Genomic DNA, 22,728 nt, shown 5'->3' on the forward strand with positions numbered 1-22,728 from the left:
TCACAGGTTTCTGGCGCTATGAGGCAGTAACTGAACCACTCTACTAACTGCACCCCTGTGCTGGTGTTATCCAGGTACATTTCTTCCCCTGTGCCTAATATGTAATGATCATTATCTACCAGAAGTCATCTCATTATGAATAACTTTTATGATCAGTGGAACAGAGCAACATTCCTAGCTAAAGGAAGACACAAAGTGCTGGAGTAACTCAGCGGGTCAGGCAGCATCTCTGGAGAAAAATGATGGGTGACATCCCTGGGTCGGGACCCTTTTCCATGACAGGGTTGTTGGCAATGCCCTGTGAACCTTCTTAGCTTGGCATTTTTAAATAGCTTCTGGCTTCTGAAATATTGGGATGATCAGTCCTGTTGTTTTGGGGCTTTGAAGATGTGGAGGATATGGAAGTTTAAGGAAGGAATTGAGTTCACTCACAATGAGACTACTGTCCACGGAAAGCGGGTAAGATTCAGTATCTGTGGATCAACATCTTGGATCAGAAGATAGACTCAAAAAGCTGGAGTAACTCAGCGGGTCGGACAGCATCTCTGGAGGAAAGGAATAGAAGACGTTTCAGGTTGAGACCCTTCTTCAGAACAGCCTAGCAAGCAAAAGGGGAGCAATGTCTATGCGAGATAAATGATAGCGGTTCAAGAGGGATACTCACATTCTCAAAGGAAATATAGAAGCATAATGGATACTGACCTTGTCAGTGATGTCTGGGACACTTTAATATATTTTATATATTGGATTTTTGTGGAAATTGTTTTGAAGATCAAGAGATTAAGTGGGTAAAAGGAGGATATAGCAAACACTGCAGCTGGTTTGTGGAACGAGTACTCCGAATCAAATCGTTTTATTCCTGACACATTTGCATTACAAGAAAGAGGGATGTTGAAATTCTATGCGTTGTCCTTCTTTGGGTATAATTCTAATTAAACTTTATTCCAAATGGAAATTTATTTTTTTTTCAGGGAATTTGCAAAGTCAGTCAAACGGCCATATTCTGTCCGCTACGACCCATATACCCAGCGCATTGAGATGCTGAAAGATACCAGGAGCATTGAAAAAGTAGTTCAAGATATCCGCAGAGACCTCGCGACTGTGTGTGATACTCTATCGAAGATGAACAAGAACTTTGGAATTTGATGGCATGCACGTCAATCTCATATCCATTTTGGTGTAAACACTGCTAGCAGAACTGACCCTGAATACTGTGATGTAACCTATTTGCAGACATATTCGTGACTTGTTTGGATGTTTTAGCAAAGTTTCATCTGCTCTAGGATGTGTTCCACACCATCACAGCACAAAACAATGTGGTGGAAAACCCATTCAGTTTCTGTTACTTTAACAAAAGGTTATGAAAGTGTAGACCCACCCCACTGCTCAAAGGTTGACCACATAATATCAGCGTCTTGTGTAGTTTTATTTGAGAGAGAATGTACTAAAGTACACTTTGTGGACCTGATGAATTTCCCAGTAAAATCTGGCACAAATATCTATCTGAAGAATGAGTGTTACATTATGGGTGTCAGTAGTGGTAGTCTAAAAAGGGATAATATAAATAGACATATTCACACTTCCAAGAAACAATAATTTTGTAATATTTTTATAATCAAATAATGTCCTACTCTAAAATAGATTCTAGAAACTAGAAAAAGCTGAATATTTTTTGAAAGATGAACTAATGAGTATAGGTCCATACAGGAACCTAGTTTTGCTGGTTTTAAAAAAAGCAAATAGTAAACTTGAAGGTGCAGAAAGCAAATGAAATACTGTATTTTATAGCAAAATGGTTGGGAGTACAGAATTCAAGTACTCAATTCTTGATTCGAATGGGTGTCAAGGGTTATGGGGAGGGCAGGAAAATGGGATTAGGAGGCAGAGATCAGCCTTGATTGAATGGCGCAGTAGATTTGATGGGCCGGGTGGCCTAATTCTACCCCTATAATGTAGCAATGTTACAAAATGTTGAGATTTTAAAAATCAAGTCTGCAATTTATCCCATCAGATAAAGCATAAAAAGAAGTTTAATTTGACACCTAATTCACTTTCATATATCTCAAGTATTTAAAAAGTTATGGCCATTTTCATACTCGGAAATTAGCATCTTGTTCCCTATTGATTTTCTATGGACATAACAAAAAAGCTGTGATCGTGGACAGTCAAAAGCCCATAACCTTCTTAAAAATTAAGAGAACTGAATGAAATGTTCAGTTATCATAGATTGAAGCATTCTGAAGCAAATATAAAATAATCTTACTTGGATGACCTGAAATTAAAGCATATAATTAGTTAGTTACCCAATTGTAGCTAATTTCAAACTTCAATTACTTCAATCTAAACATCTATCCATTTCTTAATAAATGATTAACATTTTTAAATAGCCTAAGTGTCCAAATAATATTCACAAATAATTCACAATAAAACATGATTTTGAAATCTCATTTACATTAATTTATAGGCCAAATGGAAGGAATTTAGTGTTCAATTGCTGTAAATTAAAGTCCATTTAAATCAGCTTTCTAGTGGGATCCTGTGAACGCGCTGATTTAGAAAGTTCACATTGCGGTAGATTTGTGCCCTCAAATGCCCAGAAAAATACTGCGGGATATAATGGGGCCCAAATTAGCTACTCGCAACATTAAACTTTGTATAAAGGGATCTTAAGAAGCCCTTTTTAATGTAAAAATAAACAGCCTACCTTCTGTTGTCCCCTGTATGAGATCCGGCCGTTGACGGCGGTCGCGGGTTTAGAGGTTAATTTTTAAACTACTATAACAATTAGATAAATCCCTTAAAAGTAATAATAGCTAAAGCGAGGGAATCCTCCAGCGATTTTTCGTTAATAATTAACTAGGCTGAACATCCTCGATTTGAACAGCCTAGGGAAAATCGTGTTTTAAACCCGCCCCCCTCTAAACGGCGCCAAAATCGCGCACACCCGCAGCGACAGATTTTCAGCGACGCTTCAGGTATGCTTTGCAACATACCTATATAATGTGAACGTGAAAATCTCCCGGCATGTTTGTTTGACATTGAAGCAATGTTCCTTTAAAACTTATGGAGGTTGAGTAAAGAATGGGATTTGCAATTGTAAGTTTTTCAGAAAAGATTTGTTATGTCTCCTGAAAAATTGGCATTGTTGATTTGAGGGTGCAGATTCCTCATAGAGAATGGAAACAGGGCAATTGGCCCAACATGCCCACCGCAACCAACATACCCCATCTACACTATATACCTACCATCCTTTGTGTAAAAAAAGTTGCCCCTCTCCTTAAATCTAGGTCCTCTCGATCTTGATTCTACAACTCTGGATAAAAGACTGTGCATTCACCCTATCTATTCCTCTCGTGATCTTATACACACAGAGAGTGGTCTACGTATGTTTTTGTTTCCCCTGTGATTTCAGTAGAAATAACAAGAAACCGATTCAAATGTGATCGCAATATATGTCATTGTCTCTGGTATATTGCGAGAAATTGATTTGAAATGAACAGGAATGGTGTTCTCCATTAATTCACCAAACTAATATTTACAAATGTATTGATGGACTCCTGTTTGTAACCCTTGTCATGAAGCAACCCCCAGTATCCCGCAGAGAGAAAACACTGCAGCTAAGGGGCGGCATGGCGACACAATGGTAGAGTTGCTGCATTACAACGCCAGAAACCTCGGGTTTGATCCTGACCACAGGTTCTGTCTGTACATTCAGCCCGTGACCTGCGTGAGTTTTCCGTGGGTTCTCCAGTTTCCTCCCACATTCTAAAGAAGTACAGGTTTGTAGGTTAATTGGCTTCAGTAAAGATTAAACTGTCTCGTGTGGAGGATAATGCTAGTGTATAGGGATGGCTGGTCAACATGGACTGGGTGGCCATAGGGCCTGTTTCTGCACTGTATCTCTAAACAAAGCTAAACTCTAATATTCTAACAGATGTGGCCAAAATTTGAATAATGGCCAAAGATCTCTTTCACATTTTAAATAGGAGGTGGTTTTATTTAAATCTTGGGGTTGCCAAGTACACATGTAAAACTGATAAATATGTTGGACAGTGCATTCTGGCTGAACAATTTTAAACATTGGCTGGGTCACAGGGTTTATATAGAAATGAAATCATTTAAAGTTCAATTCTCACGTTTATGATCAAAATAGGGAATAACTACAATGTGGGTTCTCAAATTGATATATTCTTTCTGATCATAGCATGGATGGATCACTGTGTAATTGTGTTGCCCTGATCACACTGTCTGCTTCCAGCTGTTTGCTCTGTTGTGGCAGGACTTCTAGCAGTCAAGGCACTGGCAGGATGTTCCTCTGTCTTTTTGTGATAATTAGCAGCTTTTTAAGCAACGTGAAGTTTAACTTTGGTAGATGAAAATGCAAAATAAATCTAACTATCATACCTCGTTCATTTTCCAGTGGCATTGCTCAGTTCATTTTGCTTCAAGAACTCTTCCGATGATGGTCTTGAATAAATTAGTGTGATGCCATTGTCCACGAGCAATTATGAACTTTCTCTTTATTGAATTAACGATACAGCGTTGAAACAAGCCCTTCGGCCCACCGAGTCCACACTGACCATCGACCACCCATTCACATTACTTCTATGTTATTCCACTTTTGCATTCATTTCCTACACATGAGGGGACATTTTACAAAGGCCAATTAACCTGCAAACCCGCACGTCTTTGGGATGTGAGAGGAAACCGCGGAGCACCCGAAGGTCACCCGAAACTCATGCGGTCAAGGGTGGAATGTGCGAACTCCACACAGACAGCACCCAAGGTCAGGATCGAACCTGGGTGTCTGTCCCTGTGAGGCAGTGCAGGTTTACATTTCAGTGGAGGTGGCCCTCAAAGAAGGAATGGTTCAAAGTCCAAACAGTAGGAACCTGTAGGCTTTTCTGTGCTGTTGCTTCACCTGGTTTGAATTGATCTGATTTAGTGGGAGTTCTGCAATGACCATAATGAGAATTAGTGATACTCTCGGAAAATAGTGAACGAGGAACTCTGTGGGCATCTCTTTCGACTTTGGTCCACCAAGTTTGCGCTGACCAGTGATCACCCCATACACCAGCACTATCCTACACACTAGGGACAATTTACAATTTACAAAAGCCAATTAACCAACAAACCTGCAAATCTTTGGAGTGTGGGTGGAAACTGGAGCACCCGGAGAAACCTCACGCAGCCACAAACTGTGGAGAGAGCATGCGTGGTCGGGATCAAACCAGAGTCTCTGGCGCTGTAAGGCAGCAACTCTACCACTGTGCCACTGTGCTGCCCTTGATTCACAGGACTCAGGATGCTTTGCAACAGTTCATTGGTGTCTTCTTTTTTCAAACATAGTTTATTGAATTGTACGATATGCAGGTAGACTACCACTGGAGGATTCTCTTGCATGTCCTGCATGTGGTTTATTCCATTTGCAGTTCGGCCCCAAGCGAAAACGATCTGGGATAAGATTCCCTGGGATGGCGGGACTGTCATGTGAGGAAAGATTGAAAAGACTAGGCTTGTATTCACTGGAGTTTAGAAGGATGAGGAGGGATCTTATAGAAACATATACAATTATAAAAGGACTGGACAAGCTAGATGCAGGAAAAATGTTCCCAATGTTGGGCGAGTCCAGAACCTGGGGCCACAGTCTTAGAATAAAGGGGAGGCCATTTAAGACTGAGGTGAGAAAAAACTCTTTCACCCAGAGAGTTGTGAATTTTTGGAATTTCCCGCCACAGAGGGCAGTGGAGGCCAAATCACTGGATGGATTTAAGAGAGAGTTAGATAGAGCGCTAGGTGCTAGTGGAATCAAGGGAGATGGGGAGAAGGCAGGCACGGGTTATTGATTGGGGACGATCAGCCATGATCACAATGAATGACGGTGCTGGCTCGAAGGGCCAAATGGCCTCCTCCTGCACCTATTTTCTATGTTTCCAAGGTAACAAGGTGATGTGGATAGAACAAGCTGCCTCCCATAAAACTCACCAGCTTTGTGCTAAGTCAAAGTTTTAAAATCCACGCCCATTATTCAAACATATTCCTGTCAGCCAGAGTCACATAAAGAACTCTAAAAACCTTGACAAAACTAATGGGGTTTTGATAATATTTGCTCTGTTGTAAGATCTCCATTACCAATTATTTTATCCCCAAAATCCTTAAAGAACTCTACTTAAGTTCCCTGCTTAAACCCAGGAAGCAAGCGCTCTGGAATCCAATAACTTCAGTCCTGTGCTATTGTACAATGGTACAATAGTGGAAACAAAGAACTGCAGAAGCTAGTTTATACCAAAGATGGACACAAAGTGCTGGAGTAACTCAGCGGGGCAGCATCTCTGGAGAAAAAGGATGTGACATTTAGGATTGGGACCCTTCTTCAGTTTGAAGAAGGGTCCCGACCCGAAACATTAGGCTGAAGAAGTGTCCTGACCCGAAACGTCACCTGTCCTTTTCCTCCGGAAATACTGCCTGACCCACTGAGTTACTCCAGCATTTTGTATCTATCTTTGGTGTAAACTAGCTTCAGCAGTTGTTTGTTTCTCCTATGGTACTATTGGTTTGGTAGTTGAGCACTAAAACAAGCCAAATTAGTTTAGCATGAGTTGTGGTCAGGTGCAGGTCAACTTTGCAAAGTTAGCTATTAAAAGGCACAAGATCACAAGAGCTTTTGGAGGCGACACGGTGGCACAGCGATAGAGTTGCTGCCTTACAGCGCCAGAAACCCGGGTTCGATCCCGACTATGGGTGCAGTCTGTACGGAGTTTGTATGCCCTGTGACCTGCGTGGGTTTTCTCTGGGTGTTCTGGTTTCCTCCCACACTCCAAAGAGGTACAAGTTTGCAGACTTCGATAAAATTGTAAATTATCCCTAGTGTGTGTAAGATAGTGTTAGTGTGCGAGGATTGCTGGTCGTTGCGGACTCAGTGGGCTGAAGGGCCTGTTTCAATGCTGGATCCCTAAACTAAACTAAACCTTGCCCTCTGCACCTGTGAACACAGACTAACTCTGCTATTGGATATCAATGAACTTAGGCAATCGGGTTAATGGACAATGATGAAAAAGACTTGAAGGACTACTGAGCCTTATTTGTCAAACAGTAGCGAGCATAAGTTTACGGTGAAAGGGCAAAAGTTAAACGGTGATGTGTCGAGCATGTTTTTTTACGAGGAAGGTTGTGGGTGCCTGGAACGCACTGTCAGGGGTGGTGTTGGTGACGATGAGAAGAGTGGGATGGTGGGCAAATGAATCTAGTTGGGGAAGGGGGATGGTGTAAGGGATGGACCTAAACGTTGGAATGGTGATGTTGGCCTTTATTGCAAAGGGATAGGAGTGTATTAATAAAGTATCTGAAAATTAGATAATTCAGCCTGACAATTCTATGTATTGCGGAATTCAATTTCAATGAGAAATAAAACATAATGAAAAATTGGGGACTCTTATAAGTTGCAGGAAGTCCATGATTTTCCATGCATTTCCTTTGTTGCTGGATGGAAGACACTGGATATAGAAGGCAGCATCTATTGGTGTCCAAACAAGCATGGATCACAAACATGGACATGTCCTATGTTCACATATGCTTGTTCTGTGCCGGCCAAGGGCCACTCTTGCAGCAGCAAGCATTCGCGCTTCTCAGTTACTTCCAGGGGTTCAAGCCTGGCATTCTCAACTTGCCTCTGGTACGTCTCTTTTAAGTTATACATGGACCTCTTCCCTTGGTCGCACAGTGACTCCAGGCAGTGACTTCCACCAGCTCCTCCAAGCTCCTCCAACCTTCACCTGACCCCCTCGCCACTCCGACCTGCAAACTTGATCTCAGTGTTGTCTCGCCCAACGAGTGGCTGATCTGACCTGATCCTTGAACTCTGCCCAGCACTTTTCACTACCAGCAAAACCCCTCCTAAATAACACATTCATCAATTAACACAACCATCAATTTCCCTTTTCCCTCCAACCTCACCCCTTCCAATCGGCAGTGTGGCACGGTGGCGCAGTGGTAGAGTTGATGCCTTACAGAGCCAGGGACCAGGGTTCCATCCTGCTACGGGTGCTGTCTGTCTAGAGTTTGTACGTTCCCCCACTGTGACCGCGTGGGTCTTCTCCAGGTGCTCCGGTTTCCTCCCACACTCCAAAGACGTACAGGTTCGTAAGTTAATTGGCTTCTGCAAAATTGTACATTGTCCCTCGTGAGTGGGATTGAGCTTGTGTACAGGTTGACCATTGGTCAGTGCGGATCCCGGTGGGCTGAAGGGCCTATTTCTATGCTATATATCTAAAATCCAAAGTAAAATCGATCAGCAGAAAATGATCTACAATATGGCAGATGAAAATCAATATGTTAGTAATTCCGATAATCCAGTCGTTTGTGAGCTAGTAACAACTGAAATTGTCAATAAGTTCACTTCAGAAAAAAACCAACCTATCTCACCATGTCTGATCTCCCTGGTATTTCAGTCCCCTCTGGATGCCTGACTCTTAAAATATCTTAAGGCAACTCATGAAGTGCAAAAACTATTGCCTTGTCAGTTTTCTCTATATCCCAAGTAAAATATAGAAATAACTGTCTGTGTTAAAAGAAGTGACAAATCTTGTGATTTATATTAGAGAGTTTGCTCATACTTTATGCTTTCATTTGTTAGTTTTGCAAGAAATTGCAACAAAGAAATGCAAGAAATATCAAAACGTGAAGCACTTTTGACCACACCACCAATTTCTTATCATTCTTATCCAACAGGTAATATTTCACATTTGATATTCTTTGCATTTCATTGTTGGGTGGCACAGCGATAGTCTGAAGTCTGAAGAAGGGTTTTGGCCCGAAACGTTGCCTATTTCCTTCGCTCCATAGATGCTACTGCACCTGCTGAGTTTCTCCAGCACTTTTGTCTACCTTCGATTTTCCAGCATCTGCAGTTCCTTCTTAAACAAAGCAGCGATAGAGCTGCAGCCTCACAGTTGCAGAGACCCGGGTTCAATCCTGACTACGGTGCTTGTCTGTACAGAGTTTGTACCTTCTCCCCGTGACCTGCGTGAGTTTTCTCCAAGATCTTTGGTTTCCTCCCACACTCCAAAGAAGTACGGGTTTGTAGGTTACTTGGCTTAGTATAAATGTAAAAATTGTCCCGAGTGTAGGATAGTGTTAATGTGCAGGGATTGCTGGTCGGCATGAAATCGGTGGGCCGAAGGGCCAGTTTGCGCTCTGTATCCTTAAATTAAACTAAACTAAGGTAATATTTCCTTGAAATCAACTGTTATGTCATTCTTTAATTTGTGAGTATTATACAATTATCAGTGCTCACTCCGCCACAGTTAGGTGGCAGTTACGCTTCAGTTTAAGTTACTGTATCTCACAGGATTGAGGATGACTTACCATGAGGCCAGTTACATGGGTTCTGAAACAGGGAACATGGAAGGCACACTACACTAGTAAAATGGAGAGAAATGTACAGGCAGTATAAATTTAATCTGCGCTGTGGAATTCAAACTACACCCAGATGACACCTTGAAACTACTGTGAAAATGTCATTTCACTTTTTGTCAGATTGCACAGCCATAAAACATGTGACTTTCACAAACTGAGCACGATGCTCAAACACTCAAATGATGTGTTGATGTCTGAGTAAAGGTTCAAATGGCACTGGCCGTACGATGGGCACGTTTCATGACCAGCTATTTTTATTTTAAACATGTTAACACAAATGTTTTGAACATGAGATAAGGAAGCAGCACGGCAGTGCATCAGTAGAGTTGCTGCCTTTCAGTGCCAGAGACGCGGGTTCCATCCTGGCTAAAGGTGCTGCCTGTACGGAGTTTGTACGTTCTCCCTGTGACTGCGTGGGTTTTCTCCTGGTGCTGCAGTTCCTTCCCACACTCAAGTAGCGTATAGGTTTTTAGGTTAATTGGCTTTGGTAAAATTGTCCCCACTGCGTTGGATGGTGCTGGTGTACAAGGTGGTTACTGGCGGGCATGAACTCGATGGGCTGAAAGTCCTGTTTCTGCGCTCTAAAGTTTAAAGTCTAAAGCAGCAGTACGTTTTTCATCTTTCTCTCACCCCCCTGGGCACTCAATCATTCTCTACTAGTCGATACATTCAAAGCTGATTCTCTACTTCAATCACTTTTCCATCCGATTCCCATGCTCCTTGATTTCTCTCTGACTTAGAATAACTCAAACATTTGTGACAGTCTGGAGAAGGGTCCCGGCCTGAAATTACACCTATCCCTTTTCTCTGGAGATGCTGCTTGACCCTTTGAGTTACTCCAGCACTTGCTGCCCTTGTGTGTATTAACCAGCATCTGCAGTTCTTTGATTTTACTAACCCAAAGATTTACAGTGCTCAATGGAAAGGGATTTCTTCTCGTGACTCTTGATACCCGGAGTCTACATCGACCTGGTTCAGTACTCTCTTCCTCTGGAGCAGCCTCTCACACCTCCTGTCTCCATGAGTATGAGTATAGGCCAGTCATGCTCCATCTCTCTGCACAGGATTGTTCCCTCATCCCAGTAAGTACACCAGTGATGCAGCTCAACACTGCCTCCTACATTGTTCTTGTACAATTGCAGCGAGATCTCATCATTCTTTTTTGAGATCTTTTGTAGAGAAAACCCTTGGTGTGACCAGATGCATGTTATTAGTGCCACACAATTTTAAAGATTTGTGACAAAATTTCGAGGCAAAAAACATGGGAGTCCAAAGAAGGGTCCCATCACCCATCTTTTTCCCCCAGGGTTGCTGCCTGGCCTGCTGAGTTACTCCAGAACTTTGTGTCTATCATTGATGAACTTGAGTTTGATTCTCACAGTTATAATGCCATCATCTGTACTCTTCAGTCATGCTTTTCCATTGGAACTTGGGTGGAAGTGTCAAAACCCTTGTACAGCACACTTGTGTGATAAAAAAAGTGAAACATGAAGAAACCACTCCACCGCTGTTGTTACACCACGCACAATGGAAGATGATGATGATTAATGCCCCTGTCCCACTTAGGAAACCTGAACGGAAACCTGAACGGAAACCTTTGGAGACTTTGCGCCCCACCCAAGGTTTCCGTGCGGTTCCCGGAGGTTGCAGGTGGTTGCCGGAGGTTGCAGGTAGTGGAAGCAGGTAGGGAGACTGACAAAAACCTCTGGGAACCTCCGGGAACCGCACGGAAACCTTGGGTGGGGCGCAAAGTCTCCAGAGGTTTCCGTTCAGGTTTTCTAAGTGGGACAGGGGCATAACAATCATTATCATTTTCCTAACAACAGCGGTGGAGTGATTTCCCCATATTTCACTTCATTTTTTCACAAGACTGTCTGTCCCAGGACACAGAGAACAGAGGGTTATGGACCATATGTAGGCAGAGGAGATTAGTTTAACTTGGCATCATGTTCGGCACATGTCCATGGAAGGGGAAGAGTTTGGATAACACAGTGACGCAACGGTAGAGTTGCTGCCTCACAGCGCCAGAGACCCGGGTTCAATCCTGATGTCTGGACGTGAGCTTGTACGTTCTCCCTGTGATCGCGTGGGTTTTTCTTTGGATGCTCCAGTTTCCTCCCATAATCCAAAGACGTACAAATCTGTAGGTTAATTGGCTTTGGCAAGTTGTACAATCATCCCTAGTGTATAGGATAGTATTAGTGTATGGATGATCGCTGGCCGGCATGGACTCTATGGGCTGAAGGACCTGTATCCACGCCGTATCGATCTAAAGTCTAAAAGTTAGATCATTATGATATAATGGAATAGTGGTAGAGAGGTAGGATGAGACATCATGGAACCAGACCGATTCCTGGGATGGCAGGACTTTCATATGAAGAAAGACTGGATAGACTCGGCTTGTACTCGCTAGAATTTAGAAGATTGAGGGGGGATCTTATAGAAACTTACAAAATTCTTAAGGGGTTGGACAGGCTAGATGCAGGAAGATTATACCCGATGTTGGGGAAGTCCAGAACAAGGGGTCACAGTTTAAGGATAAGAGGACCGAGATGAGAAAATCATTTTTTACACAGAGAGTGGTGAATCTGTGGAATTCTCTGCCACAGAAGGTAGTTGAGGCCAGTTCTTTGGCTATATTTAAGAGGGAGTTAGATGTGGCCCTTGTGGCTAAAGGAATCAGGGGGTATGGAGAGAAGGCAGGTATGGGATATTGATTTGGATGATCAGCCATGATATTATTGAATGGCGGTGCAGGCTCGAAGGGCCGAATGGCCTACTCCTGCACCTATTTTCTATGTTTCTATGTTTCTATCATTGGATGTGGGATTGATTGGTGGGATCGGTGTTGCTGGGCAGGTGGAAACATTATATATATTTTACCTCAGCTCTACTTTCTTGCACTAAAAACATATCTTCGATTCAAGATTCAAGATTCAATTTAATTGTCATATGTACCAATTATGGTACAGTGAAATTTGAGTTACCATACAGCCATACTAAATAAAAAGCAACAAGACACACAGTCACATAAAGTAAAATTTAACATAAACATCCACCACAGCGGAATCCACATTCCTCACTGTGATGGAAGGTAATAAAGTTCAGTCATCTTCCTCTTTGTTCACCCGTGGTCGGGGCTGTTGGACCCTCCGCAGTAGTCGCTGCCGACAGTCCGATGTCCGAGCCCTCTCGTCGGGATGATCGAAACTCCGGCGTCAGGACAGATTGAACATTCTCCGAAGCATGGAGCTCCTGAGTCAGCCTCATCTTACCAGAGACCGCGGGCTTCACAGTGTTAATGTCCACAGGCTCTGCGGTTGGACCTCTCCACAATCCTCGGTAAAGGATCGCAGCTCCTGATGTTAAAGTCCGCGCAGCACCCGAGGGTTGAAGCACCGGGCTTGTCTCCAGGAAAGGCCAGCAACCACACGTGGTTAGGCCGCAGGGGGGCCGGAGATACGATACTGAGAAAAACTGCATCTCCGTTGAGGTAAGGGATTGAAAAAAAATTCCCCCCATTCTCCCCCCCCCTCCTCCACCCCCACATAAAACAAACCAAGAAACACTAAAACATACTTTTAAACATACTTAAAATAATAAAAGACAATAGAAAGGACAAACAGACTGTTGGCGAGGCAGCAAGTGCTGGTAGCGCCACCTGGTGATTCCCTTCATAGATGAACACTATCTCCGAATATGTTCATGTTTCTCTTGAATGTAGAATGCCAAAGATTCACATACATTTAGACAGCGAAATTACTTTTTATTGCAGAATGGCCAACCTTTATCTTGTACAGCTGGGAAAGTGGGCTGAGGAATTTAATGTAGATAAGTGTGACGTATTGCAGTTTGGGAAGTCAAACCAGGACAGAATCTTCACAATGAATGCTCGGGTCCTGGGGAGTGTTGTAGAGCAGAGGGATCTAGGAGTACAGGCACACCATTCCGTGGAAGTAGCGTCACAGGTAGATAGTGTGGTAAATAGGCTCTTGATCCATTGACCATCAGGGCCGGCCTTAATCCAATTAAGTCATCTACTCTCGGCTCGGGTAGATCTACCCCGGGTGGAGGGGGGAGAGAGGGGTGGAGAGAGAGTAGGGGGGTGGAGGAGGAAGAGAGGGGTAGACAGGGAGGGGGTGTGTGGGGGAATGGAGAAGGGGGAGAGGGGGAGGTGGGTCGTTCCCTCACGGACCCGGGGCAGTACTCCCGCCCCTCCAGTCACCGTGCTTCACGCACACAGCCCCGGCTCCACCCCTCTCTCCCCGGGAAGACGCGGTGAACAATACAGGAAGGGCCGGGCCGGGCCGGGGGTTGGAGCAACTTTTACAAACCTCTGCCTCAGCTCACACCCATCCACCCGGACCCTGGCGTCCACTCCCACCACTGGCCTTCTCCCTCCCTTCTCTCCTTCCCTCCCTCCCTTCCCTTCTTCCCTTCCTCCCTTCTCTCCTTCCCTCCCTCCTTCCTCTCTCTCTATTCCCTTATCTCCTTCCCTCCCTCCCTCCCTTCTTTCTCTACTTCCCTCACTCCCTTCTCTTCTTCCTCCTTTCTCTCCCTCCCTCCCTCCCACACACACACATAACGCACAGACAACTAACACACACACATCACGCACAGACAACTAACACACATACAAATAACACACACGCACACACACACAACTAAGTTAGGATGGGGTAGAAGCCCAAAGGGTAGGATGGGGCTGAAGCCCAAAATGTAATGCCTGGACTGGTTTTTCGCCAATAGTTATTGGTTTTCCAGGATCTAGTTAATTAAATTACTTTTTTTTCATTTCACAGCCACTAAAACAAGCGGTATTGTAACTATGTACTTTTCAGAGGTGATCCACACAATTTGTTTGTTACTTGTAGGCTTACATGTATGCAATTTTATATTAAAATGTAGCTTAGATCTGTTTGGTCCATTAACTCGCATGCACTTTTTAAGCGCACATTTTGATTACTTTCCATTCTACCATAGACATACAAAGTGTATAATAGACTTTATTTCTATTTCTATGATTCTACAGACCTTGGCTGGGAACCTGGAGCTCACCAAAATTGTCCCCAATTGGGCCCCGCAATTGAGCTCCTAAGGCCAGCCCTGTTGACCATCATCCGTCAGAGTACTAAGTAGAGATTGGGATGTTATGTATCTGTTGTACAAGATGTTGATGAGGCTGCATTTTGGAGTATTGTGTTTAACTTTGGGTCATCCTCCTATAAGAAGAATGTCAGTAAGCTGGAAAGAACACAGAGAAGATTTACCAGGATGTTGCCAGGGCTTGAGGGCCATGAGCTATAGGGAGAGACTGGGCAAGCGAGGAGTTTACTATTCCTGGGAGCACAGGAGGCTGAGGGGAGATCTTACCGAGCTTTATAAAATCATGAGAAGAATTTCTAGGGTGAATATAGGGTGACTCAATGACCCAGGGTAGGGGAATCAAGAACAGGTGGACATAGATTTAAGATGAGAGGGGAAAACTGAGTTCCAACTTTTTCCTTCAGAGGGTGGTGCGTATATAGAACGAGCTTCCAGAGAAGATAGTTGAGGCAGGTATTATAACAGAATTTAAAAGACACTTGGACAGGTATATCAATAGGAAAGGTTTAAAGGGATATAGGCCAAAGGCAGATAAATGGGTCTAGCTTAGAAGGAGCATCTTGGTTGATGTGGATGAGTTGGGCAAAGGGACTGTATCCATGCTGATTGACTCTAATTTTGAGACTCAATTATAGCAATTATAGACATCCCGGCATCTACCCTTTCAAACCGTGCGAATACTTTATATTCTGCCGTGAGTTAATCTCTCAGTCCTAAACTCCAGTAAGTATAAATGTGGACTCCTCATCCGGCATCCTGGTGAAATTCCTTGTACTTTCTCTGACACCAGTATTTTGTTCCATAGATAAGGAGACCAGACATGTTATTTCATATGTGGTGTCTTCAGAATCTTATCAGTTTCAACGAATGTTCTTACTCTTGCACTCAAATCCTCTTGCAATAAAGGTCAATGTGACTTAGCTTCCCATTTGTTTGCTGAACCTACATGTCACCCTATATTCACCCTATCAATTCTTCTCATGATTTTATAAAGCTCAGTAAGATCTCCCCTCAGCCTCCTGTGATTCATACAAAGACAACCACTTCCCTCTGAACACCGAGACTTTTCATTGCTGCCTTTCCATCCATGAGAATCGTTCTACATTCTATGGAATTTTTAGAAGGTGTGAACCAATGCATTCATTATCTCCACTTCTTTCAAAACTGGTCAAAGGTCCTCTGGATTCATCTGCTCTCAGTCCCATGAATTTCTCCAGTTCCTTTACTCGCTAATTTCTTTGGCTTATGCTGCTGGTGGAAGGGTTGGGCTTTGTTGAGTTGGCACGCTGGTTGGTGTATGGAGGTCTGGGACAGACAAGGATCAAGCTTTTTGCAAATGGGGCGAAATCGTGAGGCAGAGCAGATGCAGTGATGTACATACAGTGAAAGGGACTTGTGTGAGTCAGGTTTCCAATCCCTGCCTGGGATCTGCTTGGACAGGTGACCTTTCATTCAAGCAGAAACACGACACAGAGGGCACAAGCTGGCATGCACATTCAACCATGTGTCGCGTGTCTCTGTACACTCCACTGCACGTCTGAGTCATGGCACATGTGTTTCAGATGCATGAAAATCATGGAGAAAAAACAGTGCCATTCTAGTAGTTTGCCAATAATCTCGATTATTAGTAACATTTCAATCCCATTAAAATGAGATCGGTTTGCCCACAAAATCAGAGCACGATGTGATACTGAGATGATGTTGAGGATATATACTGGAATGATGCCACGATAGAAAGCTTTAGCCATAAGAAACATTGGATAGTTTAGTTTAGTTTATTGTCACGTGTACAGAGGTACAGTGAAAAGCTTTTGTTGAGCACTAACCAGTCAGCGGAAAGACAATACATGATTATAATTGAGCCATCCACAGTGTACAGATACATGCTAAAAGAGAATAATGTGAATACCATTTAGTGCAAGATAAAGTACAGTAAAATACGATCAAATATAGTCCAAATGTCACCAACGAGGTAGGTGGTAGCTCAGGACTGCTCTCTAGTTGTTGGTTGGATGGTTCAGTTGTCTGATGACATTTGGTAGGCTTGGATAGGTTTTGGATATTTTCTCTGGAACAGATGAAGCGGAGGGAAAACGTAATTGAGGCGAATAATATTATGAGGGGCCCAGATGGAGTTGATAGGATGGAATTATTTCCCTTAGTAGAGGGGTCTAAAGCTACAGGACGTGGATCTAAAACTGAAGGATGAGTTGCGAGGTGAAAGACTTTTGTTTTCACCCAGAGGATGGTTAGGGTCTGGAACCCTCTGCCTGAACAGATGGGTGGAGGCAGAAATCCCCTCATTACATTTACAAACTACTGGCTGGGGTCTCGGAGCAGTGACCTGCAGGAGTACACATCCAGGAGTACACATCCAGGAAGCTGGGATTAAGCTGGTTACCACGTTTTCGACCGGCACAGTTACAATAGGTCATAGGGCATCCTTCATAAACCTTTTATGATTCTATGATTTGATCATTTATGCTCAATGGACAGAACACAAATTCTGTTTGTATTTCTTCCTAGCCCCTTTAGAAGGATCTTTGAATACAAACAAAATAAATAATTTAAACCATGTTTAACATAATCTGATTGATCAGCTTGTAGAAGTCATCTCCGTGCCGAGAGATAGAATTCAGGGTCGGTTATAATTCCTCCATCATCTAGTTCCAGCAGCGCATCCAGTTGTACCATCATTGACATTGGTGCATTTATGCTAGCTGACATATGTTGTCTGACTAATAAAACTGTTTAAGTCCCTTGAGTGTACATATAAGCAGGTTATACATGTGTTAACAACTATGCTCAGGGTCAGACCTCAAGGTTTACTTGCTCAGTATTCAAAAGGAAGGACTATCTGTCAAGTGGCAATTAAAGTCCAATTCTCAAATGACCCCAAAGTCAACTGAATATGGCAAGACATTAAATCTGTTATGGTTTTTCTTAGCACAGGCTATATAAATCCAATGGTGCCCTAATAGACCTGTGATTCAATAACATTAAGTTGTCTGTACACTCATTGCTTTCATTCACTGATAAGGTACATTGTACAGTAAGGCACCTCTGTTTGACATTAGAAAGAGTATTCTGTAATTGGGCAAGTGTGAACCTGTTTAAACAAACAGCCATTTCGATATTTTTACCTTAAAATAGAACGGTGGAATCCAGAAAGAGAAGGAAAACAGCCTAGTAATGAGGTTAATTTATGTTGCTTAATTTATGCTGGTTTATGCTCAACCAAAGAAAAATGAATAAATCAGTCAGAGTTACTAAAATGTTAACACATTAAAAACAATAAGAAACAGAATGAGGTAATATTAGGGAATAAGGAGGAGAAAAGAGAAGCAGCAGCAGTAATTTATTTTAGCAATTTCAATGTGCGTGCTGATCAAATGTTGGCGTTCCAAATTCCCATGCGATTCCTTGCTTTGTTACACTCTGCCACTTTGCTGTTAGCTCTGGAAAACTCTGAGGATTGTAATCTGGCCTTCCTGACTTTATTATCCAGACACTGCCCTTTGAGAAACATCATTCTGAAAAAAGGAGTTAACTTCCATCACGGGTTGTGAGATCCTCAATTTTGCCTCACCATCACATCTCTCGACCACTGCGCTGTCCATGTATCTCTATGTTGTCAGAGTATTGATTTGGCCTCCAGTCTTGGATGAACCACATTTTCCTCCGGTTTAACACTGGAAAAATCGAACCCTGTGTTTGCTTGCACTTTTATTGACGATAAGCTGCCATGATTTTATTAAACGCTCCAGCTGCTGCATAGTATTGAACCTTGAGAATCATTCCCATGATTTTCAAACTTTGCAAGCATAGTCCTCTTCAATATTCATAAAAAACTGTTCTTAAAACCTCAACCATCCCCTCCAGATTCAATGATACTGCATGATATTGAATCATGCATTTTGGTAGTAGGAATAAAGAAATAGATTATTTTCTAAATGGGGAGAGATTTCAGAAATTGGAGGTGTGAAAAAATCTAGAAGTGCTTGAGTAACTCAGCGGGTCAGGTAACATCTCTGGAGGACATGGATAGGTGATGTTTTTGGTTGGGAGCCTTCTTCCGACCCTTCTGTCCAGACCCAAAACGATCCCTGTCTATGACTTCCACAGATGCTGCCTGACATTTTGAGTTATTCCAACACTTGGCTTTTATTTTGTAAACAGGCATCTGCAATTCCTTGTAGCTCAATGATTTTGACCCAAAAGTCATCCATTCCTTCTCTCCAGAGTAGCTGCCTGGCCCACTGAGTTATGAATGAATGAATGAATGAATGAATGAATGAATGAAAACTTTATTGTCATTCAGATATACACCTAGACACAGTGCACCTTGAACGAAATTTCGTTGCATTTGACTCTCCAATCAGCTAAATAGTAAAAGTAAAAGTGCTAGGTGCGTCCATAAAAATGCCTCATGTGCATGGTTCTGTAAAATAAATATATATAAAAAGTTTTTATAAAGTGTCGATATTTTAAAAGTTCTAGCCTCGGTTTTGTTGATTGTTCAGTAATCTTATGGCCTGGGGGATGAAGCTGTTGCAGAACCTGGTTGTCCCGCTCTTCATGCTGCAGTACCTCCTCCCAGAGTTAAGCAGTATAAACAGTCCGAATTGTGGGTGTGTGGGGGCTCTGGTAATGCCCTTAGCTCTAATCAGACAGCGCTTGTACCCCATGTCCATGATTGAAGGAAGAGAAGTCCCAATGATTTTTTCCGCTGTCCTCACCACTCTCTGAAGGCACTTCCAGTCCGCAGCTGTACAGCTGCCGCACCACGTAGAGATGCAGCTGGTCATGACCGACTCAATTGTGCTTCTGTAGAAAGTGACGAGGATGGGAGGGTGGAGGTGTAAACTTCTCAACCTGCGGAGGAAGTACAACCGCTGCTGTGCCCGTTTTGCCAGAGATGTAATGTTTGTGGACCAGTTTAAGGTGTCCGTTATATGCACCCCCAGGAACTTGATCTTTTTCACCTGCTCCACTGCTGAGTTGTTGATGCAAAGTGGAGTGTGACTGGGCTGAATTTTCCTTCTGAAATCGACGACAATCTCCTTGGTTTTGTTCACATTTAGGTGAAGGTTGTTCCTGCTGCACCAGCTCACGAGCTGTTCCACCTCCCCTCTATATGCCTGGTCGTCGTTATTGCGGATGAGGCCCACTACTGTTGTGTCATCCGCGTATTTGATGATATGGTTAGTAGTGGACCTGGCGACACAGTCATGTGTCATCAATGTGAAGAGCAGCGGACTCAGGACACAGCCCTGAGGGGATCCGGTGCTCAGTGTGATGACCGGGGAGGTGTTCTTCCCCACCCGCACAGACTGGGGTCTTTCAGAAAGGAAATCCAGGATCCAGTTGCATAGTATGGTATTGAAACCTAGGGGTGCCAGTTTGCTCACCAGATGCTGGGGGATTATCGTGTTAAATGCTGAACTGAAATCAACAAACAGCATCCGCACGTGGGTGTTCCTCTCCTCCAGGTGTTGTAGGCTCAGGTGGACTACAGAGGAAATAGCATCCTCTGTGGAGCGGTTCGGGCGATAAGCAAACTGGAACGGGTCAAAACTGGAGGGGAGTTTAGAGACCATGTGCTGCTTAATAAGCCTCTCAAAGCACTTCATTATTGGGGCGGTAATCATTCAGGCAGGTTATTGTAGACTTTTTGGGAACTGGTATGATGGTGGCTGTCTTGAAACATGATGGAACAATGGCCTGGTTCAGGGAGATGTTAAAAATGTCTGTAAGAACCAGAGCCAGCTGGTCGGCACATCCCCTAAGCAGACGCCCCGGTATGTTATCCGGTCCGGCTGCCTTTCGCTGGTCAATACCCTCCAGGATTTTGCGGACTTCAGCAGTTTCAAAAGACAGTGTCTGTTCTCCTGGTTGAGGCTCTAATTTCCTCATTGTAGTGGTGTTCAGTGCCTCAAACCTGCCGAAATGATTACTCCAGCCTTTTGTGTCTATCTTTGGTAGATATCTGCAGTTCCTTCCTGCACTCAATGATTCTAATACTCTGCTTGTTGTGATGTTGCTCTGTGAACTTCAGCTATCTTAAGGGCCTGTCCCACTTGAGCGTCATTTGCGCGTCATTTACGTGACAGGCCGGTAGTGACTGACGTGCAAAAATCGTCTGGCAGTACGACAGTCGCGCGCCAAGTGGGCTTGAGGGCCCTGCTTCTTTTGGGAGCCATTTGCAATGTTGTTCGTGCTTAGTCCGATCTCCATGGCAAGGATTTTCCTAGTGAAAAATTTTCAAAACTACGCGCGTTTTATACCCGGGTGGTCACGTGGTGCGCCGCTAAAATGACGCGCAAATAGCGTGCCGACGGCGTTACGGATGTTGATGCACGGTGACGCATAATAAATTAGCATAGGCAATGTTCGTGCGTCACCGTACGTAACCATGCGTCACCACGCGCTACACATACGCCGTCAGTACGTCAACGTACGCAAGGGATACGTCACGCAGGTGGCGCACGAGTATTTTGACCATTGAAAAATCCTAGGGCGCCACGCATTAACCGTGCATCACTGCATACACCACCATGCCTCACCACGCTCCATGCGCGCGTCACGATGCGCCAACCAATTTTTAGGATGTCGCGTAAATGACACGCAAATGACGCCCAAGTGGGACAGGCCCTTAAAGTTCAATGCAAAACAATCCTATCCACATCACTTCCCTTTCATGCTTCATCGCAGGTCTACATTGCCTTGGATCTTCACATTAGAGTTTTCATCCTCCTGCTTAAAACCCTTCAGGGCCATGCTGCTCCTTTTGTCAGTAAGCACAGCCCCCCAGAATACACCTTTCCCAGATTCTTACACTTGCTCCACCCGATGTTTTTGCTGCAGCACTGGTGACCGTGGATTGATTTGCAACTATCCATATCCTCAAATTCCTTCCTTAAGACCTTTTAAAAAAAAATTTTTAACATACTTTTGACCAAATTCTAATCATCCCTCCATTATTAGTTAATATGGTTGGGTGTCCATTTTGGACATAATTCGATGAAGCACTTCTGGGCCATTTTACACTACATTGTAGCTTTTGCATACATTTTATCGTTAAACTAACAAAGCTGGTCAAGGGCAACAGATTCATGATTGCAACTTAAACACAATATGGCTCATTCAGAAAGGTATTTTCTCTTGCTCTCCTATTTCTCTCTCCAAGAGACATTATTTTGATTTTAATTTTGTTTTATTTCTAACTGATGTATTTGATTTTTAACCATTTAATGTAACATAGAAAGTTGCCTCTGATCATCCAAAGGCCAATTCCAGTGCTCAGATGTGAAAGATGGACATGATTCCATGTATGACAGATATAAGCAAACTACTGCAAAGATTTGATTTATCATTAGTAATGACCTTGCCTCAAGCTTTAACAAGCTAGCTCGTCGACAGGATCAAGGTTTAATATTGTCCTCGGATTGCTTCATTTAGACTACATTGCATTTATAAATAGATTCCTGGCAGCTCAGTTGCTTTATTGCTAACAATAATTGAATCAATGGAAAATAAATAAAACTGCGGAGATGAAACAAAGCTGAAAACCTGAAACAAAATCAGAAATGCTGGAAGAACTCTGTCTGACAGGCAGCTTCTGTGGAAAAAAAACACTGTTAGCATTTTGTTTTAGGGACCCTTCCTCAGAACTGGGGAAATAGTGAACGAATGTCAGTTTTTCTGAAAAACAGCTAGGGGGAGTGTAAAACAAAGACTATCTAGAGATAGGCTGAGCTACATCAAGCGATAAGGAGCATGAATACTGACTGTTGGTAAGGCATTTTAAAAAACAGGGTGAGAATGAAACATAAGCATGAACATGAGGAGTAATGAGAGCAATATTATTGCAGCTGATTTAAAAACATACAAAAATACTACAACCCATGTCGCTGTATATATATTATAATGCAGAAGAATGGGGAGTAGTATAACTGCTCATAAATACAATTTCTGTTGAAAGTAAAATGCGAACTTAAATTAATAATTTTGTTTCGATGTAACATACTCGCTGTTCCGCGAATATAAATTGCTAGATTTATCTTTTAGCAGGAGTTAAGCAAATCATTTTTGCGATTGTGCTCTGTGGTTAATTCCAGGAATGATGTTCTTTTTCAGCGCAATTGCACATTGTTGCATAAGATAAAGAGCCTGACTCAAGTGCTACAATGATACACAAAATCTCTT

At 43.1% G+C, this 22,728-nt stretch overlaps 1 protein-coding gene across 1 annotated transcript in view; it reads left to right on the top strand.

The window, feature by feature from the left end:
• The window catches only part of tph2 (tryptophan hydroxylase 2), a 42,806-nt gene extending 40,931 nt beyond the window's left edge, over positions 1-1,875 (top strand). Inside the window, exon 11 of the mRNA XM_033038183.1 lies at positions 972-1,875. Within this exon, the coding sequence (XP_032894074.1) occupies positions 972-1,146 (175 nt within the window). The 3' untranslated portion in view covers positions 1,147-1,875. The remainder of the gene's footprint in view (positions 1-971) is intronic.
• Positions 1,876-22,728: the final 20,853 nt, after the last annotated feature.

Source organism: Amblyraja radiata, chromosome 19 (genome assembly GCF_010909765.2).
Source record: "Amblyraja radiata isolate CabotCenter1 chromosome 19, sAmbRad1.1.pri, whole genome shotgun sequence".
Taxonomy (NCBI): domain Eukaryota; kingdom Metazoa; phylum Chordata; class Chondrichthyes; order Rajiformes; family Rajidae; genus Amblyraja; species Amblyraja radiata.